The sequence below is a fragment of the Rattus norvegicus genome, chromosome 1 (genome assembly GCF_036323735.1).
Source record: "Rattus norvegicus strain BN/NHsdMcwi chromosome 1, GRCr8, whole genome shotgun sequence".
NCBI classification, from domain to species: domain Eukaryota; kingdom Metazoa; phylum Chordata; class Mammalia; order Rodentia; family Muridae; genus Rattus; species Rattus norvegicus.
Window position 1 is genome coordinate 175,877,168 of NC_086019.1, and position 15,661 is coordinate 175,892,828.

The window sequence follows — 15,661 nt, forward strand, 5'->3', positions numbered from 1 at the left end:
ACAGTCCATCATCAAAGGACACCAGAGCAGACGCTCAGGGCAGGAATCTGGAGGCAGGAACTGAAGACGCCATGGAGGAGGGCTCACTCTCCATCACTTGCCTGCTTTCTTATACAACCCAGATCCGCTTGCTCTGCGGTGGTACTGTCCTCAGCAGGCTGGGCCCTCCAACCTCAGTCATCAGTCAAGAGAATGCCCCACAGACTTGTCAACATTCAGCCAGTCTGACGGAGACATTTTCTCAGTTGGAATTCCCTCCGTGGGGTGACTCTACTTTGTGCCAAATTGGCAAAAGCTTAACCAGCACAAGCCCAGGGTGGAATGAGGCTCTAGAACTTTCCAGATTTATAACACCCTTAGTGACTATGGCTTTTGTTTTTACAGTGTTCCCAGACAAGAGGGTAAATGCTTGTTCTATTTCCTAAGCAGTTAAGTCCAAAAAAAAAAAAAAAATCAGTATTTTTCAAGATGTCTGACAGATATCACTGAGTGTCCTGCCATTCCTCTGGGTTCACGATGGACTCATAGGATACTTAGCTATACAGTTTGGGGACCACATGTCTAAAGAATGATTATCATGGGGTTGGGGATTTAGCTCAGTGGTAGAGCGCTTGCCTAGGAAGCGCAAGGCCCTGGGTTCGGTCCCCAGCTCCGAAAAATAGAACCAAAAAAAAAAAAAAAAGAATGATTATCATTTTATTCATGATATCCAACTTGTGGCCTGAAGGTAGGAGTGTACCCCAGGGTAGCTATGAATGTAATCTAACACAAAATTGTGAACTTAATTCAAACTTAAATAAGACTTTTTTTGAGACAGAGTCTCACTATATAGAACAAGCTGACCTCAAACTCACAGACATCCACCTGCCTCTGCCCACCTCTACTGAGATTAAAAGTATACATTATCATACCTTGCTAATGGCAATTTTTTGCAACTCAATTATGCATTTCTTGAGTGTGAAATTTGCATATGGGAGCAGAGTGTCATAGTCACACGAAATAAACATGTGCATGTTGTCACAACCTACAAGCCATGGGTTGGACGCCTCTGAATTCAATGTATGGTGTTAGACAATTTGCATCTTCTGGTGTGGTTCAGAGAAGCCAAAAGTCTGATACTCTTAATTTCAACCATCTTGCATCTCCATGGGGGATAGAATGTTCACATGTAGATACAAGCCAGGGACCACAGAGACCAGGTGAGGCCTTGGGGTCACACATGTTTTATTGCTGAGTTATACTTTATTGCTTTGTCTCCTGCACTCTACTTGTTCGTTTATGAAGGCCTTTGTTGTGTATCCAGGCATGGAGCATGCTGAAGTGATGTTAGTTGGGAGGCAATGAGAAGCTGAGTCCCATAGATGACACTAAGAACCATACATGCATACATGTGACTCCACCTCTGCTATGCCACACAGATATTGATACAACAGACATGTACCCCGCCAGCATGGGAGCTTGTGGAATCGGGGAATACAAATTTAGGTTAGGCCATGCCTGGACCATTCTATCTCATAGCCCATCTGCCCCATGATGCCTGCAACCTTGATGAGGGCATCTGTATTCAGCATTCCCCGCTATGTCTCCCTGATGTCTCAGCTTCCAGAGAAACATCCTAACCTTTCCGTCTGTCCAGTCCATCCACAGTGCTACATCTTATTCCTCAAAGACTTCACTGGGCCCTGCTGAGTCGGTCTTAACAATCTCTCTCCCTCCAGGTTTCACTTTTAGGATTCAATTCTCCTTTCTTCTCTCCTTGTATCTTACGGACAACATTCAAATCTCAGTCAGACATGCCAATTCCAAGCAGACTAGAAGGCATTTTCCCCATTAGGGACTTACTTTGAGAAAGAGTACTTCAATCAGGGTTGCTAAACAATAAAGATTGGGTGGTTCATGCCTGGAAAAAGAAGACTAGGAATGACGTTTCCTCTAGAAGTCTTTGGACCACTTGTACAGTCTGCCCCTGATCCTGGTCATCATCTAAACACTTCCTACTATATGATGAAAGTTCTTGGGAGTTCCTAAACTTTTGTCACTTTGCAAGTAGGTGGCATCTGAACCCACATTTTCAGCCTCTTGCCTTTCCTGTACTCACACAGATCCGCACATACTCCTGCACATCTGTGCTCCTTTGGACTCTCCTAGACCTTCTACTCCTGGGTGATGACTACTTTTATGGACACTACAGTCAGTCATTGTCCTTGTTAAATTGTTTGCACATGAGGATACCTCTAGTTTCTTTCATCTTGAGCTCATTTCTTGTGAGACCTAACAAAATCATCACATGCTCTAGAATGCCCATTCCAAAGACCAGCTAGCTAGCCCAGAGATTTTCCATGTTTGCTAGGTCCTGATCTGCCAGCACTTGGCCCTGGTAGGGGTGAATTTCATATAGCATGACTCTTCTGTGTGTGGTCAGAGTGGTCCAGATGCTGCTGCTCTAACACCTTGTTCTTTCTGCACAGATCTTTTTCAGAGGGCCAAGAGAGCTTTAAAAGGTGCTTCTTCTATCTATCTAGTCTGCTCACCACCCATCTATCTACCTACTCATCTGTCCATCAATCCATTCACCCATCCACTTATCCATCTACCCATCCATCTACCCGCCCATCCATCTGTCTACCTGCATATTTATCACTCTATTCACCCGTCCTTTCTCCTATCCATCCACTCACCCACCCACTTCTCCACCTACTCATTCAGGCATGCATGCATGCATCCATCCATCCATCCACCTAAACATCTATCCATCAGTCCATTCACCCACCCACCTATCCATCAACCAATCCACCCAACCAACCATCTATGTACCCAACCTCCCAACCATGTATCCATTCATCTATGCATACACAAACCCATCCATTTATCCACCCATAATGCACCGACCCATGTACTACCAATCCACCCATCTACATATTTTTGGAGGAAGATTGGGAACATGGTGTGCTTATAATGTAATGAGTAGCGAAACTTGGATTTGGAGATATTAAATTTTAGAAAGTTATATAGGTACTATCAAAGTAAGAACTAGAGGGTTGGGGATTTAGCTCAGTGGTTGAGCGCTTGCCTAGGAAGCGCAAGGCCCTGGGTTTGGTCCCCAGCTCCGAAAAAAAGAACCAAAAAAAAAAGTAAGAACTAGAACTCAGATATTTAAATTTTTGTTGCTAATAGTACTAACACTTGTGCAGCAAATTTCTACTTTAAGAAGCATTTTACATCCTGTGATTTCACCAACCTTCCTGATAGCTTCTGAGTAGACAGTGTAAGACTCTTTCTTATAGGTGAGGAAACAAAGGCCAAATTAGGTAGGTGACTTTCTGATGGCCTCTAGACATGGAGCAGCACCTGTGAGTCCATGATTCCTTGAAGAATATGCTTTCTTACTAGTGTCACTGGTCCTCATTTTAAATATCATAGCTGACACTCAACTCAGCGAGGCCATTACCTACAATGACCAATCCTCCTTTCTGTGAGCCAGGGTTAGGCTAGACCAGCTAACTAAATATAAAGGTTGTTTGAGTTGAGTCAAACAACTCAGGATGTGTGGGGACATGGCTGTCCTCTGCTAGTCACATTAATAACCTGACTAACAGATACATGCCACAGGTTATTTTTTAAAGAGGGAAGTCATTTGGTTTAATAAATGGCTTTTGGCACATCAGCTTTTTCAAACCCTTGAAAAATTATGATAAGAAAGGGTTCCTAGGGTGAAAGAGCTGGAAAATTAATAGGAAGAGAAAGTAAGTCATTTGTTTATTCTCATGTTCTCTCCGCCTGGCCATGAGAAATATTTGCCTTTTCCTTATGCTTCTGGTTCTTTGTCAAGCATAATAAAGTCCATAGTGATTAGAGGCTTTTGGTAAAAGGTAATTTTATTTGTTCTTTGGTAATTTCATATATGTATGTAATTTATTTTTATCGCATCCACCCCCATTCCCACAGAAGCCCCTCCTCTTCCCAACCAGTCCCCTCCGACTGTCATGTGTGTGTCTGTGTTCACATTTGTGTTCATGTTCATATCCCACTGAGTTTAATCAGGCTCGTTTGCAGGAGCATGGGTGGGGGTTATTTAGTGGAGCATGGCAACATACCAGTTGCTACAGCACTGAAGAAAAGGGCTCTGGGTTAGAGGCCTTGGCTTCTGGTGAGAAACATAAATAGATCTCTACATTTTAATTTTTCTTTTGTCTCTGCCTACATCTCAGTAGCATTTTTCCAACGGAGAAAGTAAGCATTGTTTGGACGTACACACTGCTAACCTTCCCTTGCAGGCAGCATTTTATTTCCCAGAGTCCTCGTGACGGCATCGAAGAAGCAGAGGTTGCCCCCTTGTACTCCATTTATTCTCCCAGAAGATCTGGGATCTTTTTAGGAGCTGCTGACTGGGCCCGCCACCGTGGAGTGCATTGTGTGAGCCCATAGGTCACATGTCTGGATGGGGTCTAGCCAGGCTCCCGTTGTGTGAATAGACCCACCCTAGGCTGAGAAGTATAAAAGAGAGAGTCGCATGCATTGCTCTTTGTGAGAAAAGCCAAGTCCTCATTGAAAGTGGAAACAAAAATACAAAGAGAACTCTAAGATTATGCACCGAGCATTCTTGTTGATGGGACATTCTGTACTTTCACAGCTCCAGTCTCTGGGCCTAAGTGGCATTCACAGTCGGTGGAGCCGGGAGCCCAAACAGCCTGAGTCTCTAAAACCCAATATTGTTGAAAATAAGGTCATCTGTTTCTCTTGGTGTTTGCCCAAGCATTTAGACTGAGATTATTTCCATTCACAAAATAGTGATTTATGAGAAGCTGAAGGAAATGTTGAAGGGAGGCGGGGCCCTCTGATCTGTTGTTTGATGGTGCCCTGGTCAAATTTTTAAACAAATTTCCATGACTAAACTATGGTTGTTTTTTTAATGGAGTTGGTGAACATGGCAGTTGTGTGCGTGCACATGCGTGTGTGTGTGTGTGTGTGTGTGTGTGTGTGTGTGTGTGTGTGTCTGCATGTGTGTGCGAGTTCGTGTCCGTGTGAGGGTGTTTACTACACTTGAGTGATGCCTAGTAGACTCAGTGCTGAGACTGCTATTTCAGAATAGCCAAGCCTAAAACAACCCTTCTGGGGCCGAGCCACGCCAAGGCCTGGATGGGTATTATGCCTAGGTGTACGGCGAACCTAGAGCACTTCTTCCTACACGGATGGTGTTTGAAAGGCTGGGATGTGGCTATGCCATGGAGGAAGTCAGAGTGTAGGAGAATCCATGTAGACTGATACATGCTCTGTGGGTCCGACTCCAGACTCCCCGGGAGAAAGTCCAAGCCACTGGAAGCTGACAGTTAAGATATTTATCCTTAGGAAGTAGACCTAATCCGGGATCAAAGATTCATGTTAAGAAGTTACTATGTTCAGCCTCCACCCCTATCCAAGGCCACAGTGACAGCTCAGTCCTTACAGCTCTCCTCATGCGTCTAGGCCAGTTTCCTAGGCCTTGGTTGATTGTTCAGAGCAGGGAGTGAGCTATGAGATGTTATCTGGCCAGCTGGGTAATATCTGTGAAAGGGAGTGTGTCAATGAAGTGTTACAGTGTGCGGGGGAGTCAGCAAATCTGAATTGGCCTTGGCAAACTGGACATTTGATCTCTAGTCCTCAGGTCGGATCTAATGTTTATTTGAAATGAATTAAATCATATAATGGTACCTGGATTGCAGGTTTAATTTGACACCAAAGCCCTGGAACTCCTAAGAATGTTCCTTGCAGGTAAACCTGTCCAGTGTCTTCATGGGAGGCCCAGGTAGCATAGGAAGTCTGGTGGTTTCCACAAGACAGTTCACACAAAAGCTATCACCCAGCCAGGCCTGGCTCTGACCTTAGGCACATGATTAACCCCCCTCTGAGCCAAAAGCCACTGGGATAGAGAAGAGGCCTACCCTGCCTGTGTCACAGGGATTCTGGAGATGGAGTAGAAACACTCTCCACTGTGCCTGACTGTAACCCCATGCCAGCACTTGTTGATATGGGGCCATCTTTCTCCATGTCTACCGTTAGGCTGACAGCTGTTTCCAAACAAGCATGCATCCTTCTGTGCTTCCAGTTCAAACACTGTCCACGGCCCGGAGCTCACCATGTTTTCTTGGCCATTGCAGGTAGACGCCCAGACTGAAGAGAATGACGTGAACAAGAGGAGGCGGCAAGGCTTCAACAACCTGGAAGAGGTCTGTGTGCTCGGGCTCAGCTCATTCAAAGGTCCATGTCCTGAGGACCAGTGGCTTGGGTGTGCTTGGCTATGTCACTAGCCCGAGTCCTGTTTAGTTTTTTTCTCTTGTGAGCCACCGGGATCCAGGCTCAGTTTGATAGAAAAGCAAAGTCGGTGTTCTGATCCCCACTTTGCTTCTTCCTAGCTGACAATGAAGCCTCCCTGGGATGAGGGGTATGTCTGTCAAATGTGCTGATACAGCCAAACTGCTTGATACTTTGCAGGGCTTGTAAGTTTATAAGATGATCTATATACTATAGCTAATTAATATTGAATTTTTAATTACACTAAGTAGGAAAGAGATACCAGCAGGCCCTCTGCATTTTTTACTGCCTTTTGGACTTGGAGTCTTAAGACAAATGTTGTGTGCTCTCGAGCGCCACCATCTGGCGAAAGGAGAAAATTGTAGGAGACTGTGTGTCAAAGTCTAGAACTTGTCTCTGAAAAATGTTAGCCTAAAGTGGGCGCAAAGAAATAATTTACAGAGACATAAGATATGCACTTCATTAATTTGTCCCTGTGTGTGCACATTTTGGAGGCTAATCATGTACCTTGTGTGCATGCGAAGGCCAGAGATTGATGTCAAGCATCTTTTCCTGTTTGCTTTCCACCTTATTTTTCTGAGACAGGGTCTTACAATGAAGTGATGTCTTCTCCATCCAGCCCATGAGCCCCAGGGATCAGCTTGCCTCACTTCCCAGTGCCATAGCTGTGGCTGTATACCACTGCACCCAGCTTTCCGTGTGGGTGTTGGGGGGACCTAAAGTCTTCATGTTTGTGTGCCAGTCGCTGTCAGCGAAGCCATCTCCCCAGCCCTGGGCTTCATTCTCAAAAGCCATCCTAATTCTGCAAAAGGAAGCATGCATATGTCAAGGGGGCGGAGGTGCCAGCTTTAGCTAGCCTGCTGGCTAATGTTAGAGATGACTCAGAGGCACATGGGACAGTTTGTAAACTTCACTGATGCTTGACTCACTGGACTCATAAAAGACATGCCCCTTCTGTGTGGTTGAAGAGGCTTTATTGCTGTATTTTGTAAAACTTTATTCTTCATGGCTCAGACTTGTCCCACCTCCCGGCAAGTGAGCTGTCAGTCAAGCCAGCAGCCCACCCTGATAGAGCCCAGCTGCCCACTCATTACCTCATTTTCTGATAACACCTGATAAGGTCATTACATCTTGCAACGTGAACATGTTCACTGTCCCCCTCTGAGCTGTTCCCAGAGCTTTTGGGGGTGATCCCATCAAGAACTGTGGCTTCAGGGAAGAGGAGAATGGCTGAGAAGTTAAGAAAGCTCACTGCTCTTCCAGAGACTCAAGTGTAGTTCCCAGTACCTACAAAAGATAGCTCTCAACTGCCTAAAACTGTAGCACCAGGGGATCCAATGCCCTCTCCAGGCCTCCACAGCCACACATGCGCATGTCTGTCTGTCTGTCTGTCTGTCTGTCTGTCTCTCTCTCTCTCTCTCTCACACACACACACACACACACACACACACACACACACACACACACGATTTTTTAAAAATAAAAATGAAGGAAAAATACAGGCCCTGGACTCAACAAGTCAAATCTGGTTTTCAGAAATATTATTGGGGCAGCAGTGAGTTGTCCTGGCTGACTGATTTTGTGCAAACAGTGTTCACTCAGTACCTCCTCCCCCTTGAGCCTACATTCATGTGCAAGCCACACTTCATGCACTAAAGCAACGACCCATTTTGTGTTTGTCCAATGCTTGGCCAAGCCATGCATACACAACTCTGCTCCCCCATCCCAGGCTATTTCTCTCTGGGACCTTGTTTCCCAGTCAACTTTAGCTTGTGTCTTCTCATGTGTTTCTTCTGAATGAGTGCGTCTTTACCGCCTCCAGAACACTGTTCCAGTGGGGAAGACTCACTGCCTCAGTGAGATGCCGACCACCCTCACTTGGCGAAGTCCCCCTCCCTGTGTTCTAAGGTGTGTGGGCAAAGATTCCACGGAACAGGAAAAGACATTAGGAAATGCTAGAAAACTTCAAATGTTATTAATTAGCAGATGAATGAGAAGGAACTCGGTTTTATAAACCATCATAGTGAGGTCTTCATCATCCCTCACAGTCTGGTCACCATCATGAATTCTCATAGGATGGGTGTGAAGCTCCCCTCGCCCCTGTGCCGTGAAACCACAGAACCTCCAGTGCAGGCTACATGTGTGAACACGTCAGACCAACACAGAGTCAGGATCCTTTATAAAATAACCACCAAGTGCCCTTCAGAAGCATAAGAGTCTGGGAAGGCAGAGAATGCCAGAGATTGGAGGAGACGCAGGAGACAAGATGACTAAATGTGTGGGATCCTGGATTCGAGCCTAGAACTAAAGATGGGTGGGAACGGAAAAGCTGACTTAATCCAAACAGAGCCCCTGGTCCAGATCACAGCATTAAGCCAGCGTCCACTCCCCTGCTCTGATAACAGTGCTGAGGTTATTCCTGAAGCTATATCAAAGGCAGCAGGGAAGGGTGCTCAAGAGAAAGCCGTGCTTCTTTGTACCCTCTGTGTAAATCTAAAGTTATTTCTGAGTTGTTTTTTATTTAAAGGTTAGAGTGGGAAAAGGAGTACAGAGAAGTAGAGAAAAATGCCTTAAAGCTTGTGCTTATGATAACCCAGCTCTCTCTCTCTCCCTCCCTCTCTTTCTCTCTCTCTCTCTCTCTCTCTCTCTCTCTCTCTCTCTCTCTCACACACACACACACACACACACACATTTCTCTATTTCTCTCTACTTCTCAGCCAAACGATGCATTTTAGAAACTGTTTTATGTAACACCTCTCTTTAAGAACTGATTTTTTTTTTTTTTTTTGCAAGAACCTCTTGAAGTGGGACATCCTTCCCATTTAGTAGATGGGGCAAATTCAGAGACCTAAAGCACCAGGGTCCCAGGGCTGGAGGGAAAGAGTCTGAATTCCAACTTTTAACTACTGGGCTCCCAAGCTGGCCATGCCCCCTCTTTAGACACACACACTGTGCTATGAGCATCAGTTCTAGGGCACACCCCTGTTGCCTGGACTCCTGGAGGATCCTATTCTCTGATGGTGCCTGGATTCCAATGTGCTGCCTTGATCTTTGCAGCTGCCAGCCTTCTCCAGCCGGAGCTTGGGCTCCAGCCAAGAGTATGCTAAAGAAAGTGGCAATCAGAACAAAGTCAAGTACATGGCCAATCAGCTGCTAGCCAAGTTTGAGGAGAACACTCGGAACCCTTCAGCCTTGAAACAGGTAAGGCTATCACATGGTCGCCAGACCTACCCCCTGGTGGCAGAATCTTTCCAGCTAGAGTTGCCTGAAGCTCACCATCTGGATCTGACCAAAAAAACAATAAATAAATAAATAAATAAATAAATAAATAAATAAATACCCTTCAGCCTCCTGGTAACAGATGTTTCCATGGGAGCAGGTAGCAGTTCTTTTCCACTTTGGAGTCATACTGTCCTGCTAGAGCATTTAGTCCTTCTCCATTGTGGATACCTCAACAAGGAAGTGGGTTGGCATTCCGGTAAAAACCAATTTACATAACCAGGCCCCTGGATTAGACCCATGAGCCACAGTTTGCTGGTGCTCATTTTGCAGTAATTAAATGCGCTTTCTATTTTGGTCCTGCACTCAAACCATGATTTGTAGCCAATGTGAGATGGGACAACGGAATTGAGAGACTGTGTGGGAGAGCACTGCCCCAGTCCATGGTGAAGTGAGGCACCCCAGCCAGAGGCACTGACTAAGATAACAAGGACTTGACCAACCTCCTCAGTGTTCCCTCCCCGTGCCCCAGCAGGCTCTGACGGGGTGCTGTGCCTGACCAGGGCAGCCTGTTGCTGTGCCTCAGACTGCTGAGTCCTCTGTGACTCACTTACCTGAGGTCTGTGCTCACAGCTTGGCTGCTCTCTTCACTTGCCTTGTGTATACGTTGTCATATTATGATATGTTGTCATTACTACAAAACTCTGGGGTCAGATTCCCTTTGTGTGCGGAGGACACCAATTCCATGACAGAAATTAGCTCACTTTGTGGAGGACAGTCTCTTCATTAATGGCTCCTTGGTCTTGGGATGAACCACACTTCTCCTGAATACTTCCCAGGAAGTAGCTTTGTTACAAAAGGGCAATTTCCGTGAGTCCTGTCTGTCTACGCACGGTTTCAACAGTCCCTTCTGGAGGCCTGACTAGTATTAGGGAGGCCTCTGTCCATTTGGCCTGGACATTGCTGTCCTGGAGTGGGCAAGACGCTCTCTGTTTCTGGGAGGACTCTACTGGACACCCTAGCATGGTGTAGGCTGGCAATGATGGCCCAGAGCCCTGTGTTTGAGCCAAAAGCAAGGCCTGTGGGATTCACACGTTGTCCCAGAGCAAGGAACTACAGGACTTGTCCATCCACATGCTTGCAGAGCTAGGGATCCAGTTTCCCAGTTGGGCCAGGCTTGCAGGAACCTAGCCAGCCCCATCTCTGCTCCTCCACACTGTACCTCCTCCTCCCTGTTTCTCCGGTCCTCCCTCCACATGCCTGAGTCTCACTTGCCTTTTCTTTCCTGTCTCCTGGGGCTGCCTCTGCGGACCTGCCTTTCTACTCTCAGGACTGCCCCCGGGTCTCAGGCATGGGTAAGCCTGTCCTGTGCTCTGCCTCTCGCCCTCCTGGTACCTCTCACTGCCCCAAGCTGGAGGAGTCCACTCCCAGGCTTCCACCTCCTCTAAAAAGGCAGGTAGGGTTCTTTCCAGTGGATAGTATTTCGGTAAAGCATATGGGGGGGGGTGTTGAGCTGAGGGGTGGGATCCTTGGCTCCCTCTAGCCCCCAAATATGAATGAATGGGAAATCCCTACACTACCCTTATGGATAAGATCACTGTCCTTATGGATAAAAACCTAGGGCCACCTGACGTATATGCCACTGGTCCCTCAGACTGTCACAGGTGTTCCTCAGCCATCCACACTCACTCTTGATGCTGTTGCTTCACGGGTTGGGAGTGGGGAGAGTAAGCAACTCCATATGGCACTTTGGGGAATCCTCTTGTCATGACTTAGTACAGAGAGCTAGTGAATACGCTGGCTTTCAAGTTGTTGAAAAAGTAATAGTAGAGTGGAATCAGGGGGCCTCATGGGGACATCCACTGAAGGGATGAGGCTGAGGCATGATAATAGCCTTTCCAGATGTTTGAGCAGCCAGAGCCTGCTTGGATAAACTATGGCATGTCCCATCACTGGCTTTGGAATCTAGACAGGGTCAGGATGAGGACCCATAAATTCCAGGGTCATCTGGTCAGCACTGGGTATTGGGTGCTGCTCTCATAGCAAAGGAGAGAGCAGTCGGTGCAGGTCTAATGTAGCAACTGTGTGTCTGTGTGCTTACCAGCCCTTTGAGGATAAGAAACCCTCATGTATGCGCAGATAAATCGCAGTTTCTAAAGGGACAGGCCAGACCATCCTTAAGACATCCTAGGCAGCTCAGAATATGAATCTCATGGAAACAGGGGTTATAGAAGTTTGTCTGGGGGGCTCTTAAGCCCAGTACTGCTTATTGGGTATTGGGGTACCAATACAAGTGCAGAAGCTCCTCCCCTACCCAGGCTACTCTGGGACCTTTCTCAAGGTGGCACCTGCTGCTGTGCCCTCTGTCTCTGGTCCTCATGGCAGATCCTCATGGAGGTGGGGCCTATAATGGGAAGAAAGCTGACGTCCCCCTCTCTCTCAGTTCTCCTCCACGGTGGCAACAGGACAGGTGCTCAGAGAACTCAATCAAGTACCTGCTAGTGGCGAGTGCCCCGGCAGACCCTGGAGAGCCAGGGCCAAGTCAGACCTGCAACTGGGTGGGGCTGAAAATCTCGCCACCCTGCCTCCCACCTGCCAAGGGGCACTGGCCCTGTCCGGGGTGCTGCGGCGGCTGCAGCAAGTAGAAGAAAAGGTCCTTCAGGTGACCGTCCTCTCTGTCTGCCACATCCATGTCCCATCCTACCTGCTCCTCACCCCACCCGCAGTGGGTCCCTTCCCTTCTGGTTCCCTGCCTGTCTTCTGTCTTCTGTCTCCTGTGTGTGAGGAGACAAACCTGACTCGCTCCTTCCCCTCTGCCTTGGAGGCAACCCTCATGACCCCTGTCACTATCCTTCTCCTTTCTCACCTTGACTGCAGAAGAGGGCTCAGAACTTGGCTAACAGGGAATTTCACACAAAGAACATTAAAGAGAAGGCAGCTCACCTGGCCTCCATGTTTGGACACGGGGATTTACCACAGGTAAACCAGGGACTTTCTGCATCTTCAGGAACCAGGGCTGGGGGGTCTAACCAGGTAGCCATGGACCAGTCAAGAAGAAGCTTTTCTATAGCTCAAGAAGAAATTCACTTTTAAAGCCACTGGTGAATTTGAGCTTGTATCTAAGAGACCCAAATGCATAGTTTTTAGATAGTTGACACATTACAACAAAGGAAAATGGAGACAGGAAAATAAGCCCAAGTCAAAAGAAACCATTAACCAGCAAAAACATGACCTTTAAGATCCTAGTAGGGCTGAGTATAGTGGCACATGCCTTTAATCCCAGCACTCAGGAGGCAAAGGCAGATAGATCCCTTTGAGTTTGAGGCTAGCCTGGTATTTACCGGAAGGTCCAGGTCAGCCAGAGCTGTACAGTGAAACCTTGAGTCAAAACAAAGTAACATTAAATCAAAGGGAGCAGCCCTAAAAAGTGTATCCAGTCTTTTGACTTTGGGATATGGTGCTGTCATGCGCAGATGTGCCTGCTCGTACTGTTAGTTATCCTGGGATGCACGTGGCATGTGGATACATTGTGTGCTTAGATCATTTCTAAGTAGACTTTGAGCTTCCTGAGAGTCGCTGCAAGTAGGGACTGCTTGGCTTTAAGAGCCTTAAAGGTGAAAGTGAGCCAGATGCTTGGGCATTACAGCTCATCCCTCCCAATCAGGGAGGCACCAAATGGTGAGCCCAAGCTATGCCTCAAGCTCAGCTCTCAAAGCAGGGATGCTAAGCTAATGCAAGAAATTTTGCCTGGAAGTACAGCTTCCTCCAGACTGCCTACTGGTTTAGAAACCGGTAGAAAAAGAAGGTGTTTGCATAGCAGGAACTGAAAGCTTAGTAGTGAAGCCCCGGAGGTGGGGTGGGAGTATACTTGTGAAATCCTCCTTCTTCAGCAAGCTGTCTCTAGAACACATCTCGGCCAGCTTCTCCCAGCCTCCTCTTGTGACTCCAGTGACATGCACAGAGGGATGCTCTGCACTGAGTTCATTGCCAAGGTTCTAGCAGCCTCCAGCAGGCCAGCAAGTATGTGCCTACAGCTGCAGAAGCCCCGGCTGTGGCAGTCTGCCCTGGCTGGCTCAGGCTTCTCCCCTCCTAAGCCTGCAGCTGCTCCCTCATACCAAACTCTATGAGGGCTTCTCATGAGCACTGCAGTCTGGGGCAGCTCTGGGCAGGAGCAGAATGGGTCTCCTCGGGGTTTTTCAGGGAGCTGGAACTGAAGCAGAATGTAGTTCAGTCAGGAGCCACACAATCCTGCTTGGCTCCAAAGACACACTTCTGTCATCCTGAGACACAGGCCTCAGTGTCTGCTCCTCCATGGGTTTGTCAAAGGCACGACTGGTACACCTGCCACAGCTATAATCCTATCTTTATTCTGTCTCTGTTCCATTCAGGATAAACTCCTGTCTAAGCGTGTGCCTCACGCTCATCCGCCATCTCCTCCCTCTTGCCTCCCGTCTCCTGATCCAGCTGCTGCTCCCTCTCCACCCGCCGCCGACTCTGTTTCTCCTGCCAGAAAGGTAGTCTCCCTGGATCATCGCCTCCCCACCCCTGCATGTTCTGAGTTGTTCTCGGGCTCCATCTGGCCGGCACAGCCAAACATCTGGAGCTAGGCTTGGCTGGGATGGAAGTTGGTTAGACACTGTACAAAAGCCCTAGATCCAGCTTGGGCTTTGTGTTAGCATATACGTATAGCTCCAGCCTACACTGTGAGCGTCGCTCTCACACATAAAACATTCGTCAGGGACTCATGCCAGGCCCTGCCCAGGCACTGAGAAAATAAAGAGAAGCTTGGGACCCCTTGCTGTCAACTGAACAGAGACACCCCTCCCATCTTAAGCATAACCACACATTTAATATGTGGAGTTTCTGATATTATAGTACGCCTGACCTAAGCAAATGAAAATTTGACACAGTAAACTTAATACAGTACTATTCATGAACTTTGTAAGATGTATGTATACTGGACAAGATTATAGGAACAGAAAGAAGTCTGCGGAGAGTTGAGAGGTGTGATAGAAGATCTGTGTGGAAGGTTCCACAGGAATAGTTTTCTACACGGAGGTGTGGAGCTAGGGTATGGTAGGAAGTAGCCAGTGTGTGTAGAGGTAGGCAGACATGGCTGACATGAAATGAGAGGGCAGGATGTCTGATGTCACCAGCTTTGTGGTGACAGTGTGTGAGGATGTGTGGAGGGTAGCACATGGCACGGTCAGCATGTTTGATCTTCTGACTGGGCTACAGGGAGCTCCTGAAAGATCCACCCTATGTTCTCGAAGGATGGTTTAGGTGGCAATACAGAAGCTAGACAGCTCAGCGGGAGAGAGGCGGGAGCTAGCTGTGGCTCAGTGGAGAGCAAACTGTTCTGTGAACAAAGTTAGTTTGGATCCAGGGCACATTTTGAACCTCCAGGGATGAGCCAAACTGTTCCACTGAACCCACAGTCTGTTGTTGGCCTGTCTCCCGCAGAGGTCAGCGTGCAGGACTGAAGGTCCCTGACTCCTTGTTTGCTTCTGTGCTGTTGAGCTGATATACCTCCGGCTTCGTACCGTTGTCTCAGCAAACGACTCCAAGTTGTCCCTTGTTTTGTAACAGAGTTCTGTTCCCACTGACACCCGAAACATCTGTAGGGAGATATGTGTGGGAAGAATCTCCAAAGAAAGATGAAATCTTATTACCCGGCTGCCCTTGGGTTCCCCCTAGGGGCATAAAGCTCTGCCAAAGACCAGGAGGAGATGACACGGACACTCCTATTTCCAGTGTCACTAAACAGTCACGGTCACGGTGCCAACACAGCTGCCCCTAGGCAGTGTCAGTGCATCCGTCAGCTGTGCCTCTAAGCCCCCTGGCCTATCAGGGCCTCCACTCTCCCCACTCCCAATGTAAAGGGAGATCCGGGCTTACAGTGTGGTGAGCTACATGAGTGGACACAGGCATTTTTGCCAGCACCATCAGCAAGGTCTCAGGATAGACTTTCTGTCAAGGAAACATCACCTCCACCCTTGATCTTGATGGAATGACAGGGGTGAAGAGTGAAAGCACAGGCCAGGCGGTGACTCCAGTAGTCAGCCAGAGCCACTTTGAGTCTCAGTGCCTAGCCCCTCTTCTATTCCCTGGGCCCTTCAAAGCTGATCTTGGCAAAGCCCTACCCCTCTTTGTC

At 47.7% G+C, this 15,661-nt stretch overlaps 1 protein-coding gene across 26 annotated transcripts in view; it reads left to right on the top strand.

Moving 5' to 3' along the window:
- Mical2 (microtubule associated monooxygenase, calponin and LIM domain containing 2) overlaps positions 1-15,661 on the top strand; it is a 184,717-nt gene that overhangs the window by 96,727 nt on the left and 72,329 nt on the right. For 16 of the 26 annotated variants that reach the window (XR_010055211.1, XM_063269404.1, XM_063269380.1 and 13 more), the window contains 6 exons: positions 6,135-6,203; positions 9,346-9,489; positions 10,838-10,963; positions 11,951-12,169; positions 12,385-12,486; positions 13,896-14,021. Coding sequence is in view for 25 of the 26 variants with exons in the window: in XM_063269404.1 (XP_063125474.1) it covers positions 6,135-6,203; positions 9,346-9,489; positions 10,838-10,963; positions 11,951-12,169; positions 12,385-12,486; positions 13,896-14,021 (786 nt within the window). In the remaining variant the exon portion in view is untranslated. The remainder of the gene's footprint in view (positions 1-6,134; positions 6,204-9,345; positions 9,490-10,837; positions 10,964-11,950; positions 12,170-12,384; positions 12,487-13,895; positions 14,022-15,661) is intronic. The other 10 variants (XM_063269416.1, NM_001395865.1, XM_063269441.1 and 7 more) reach the window with 2 other exon arrangements.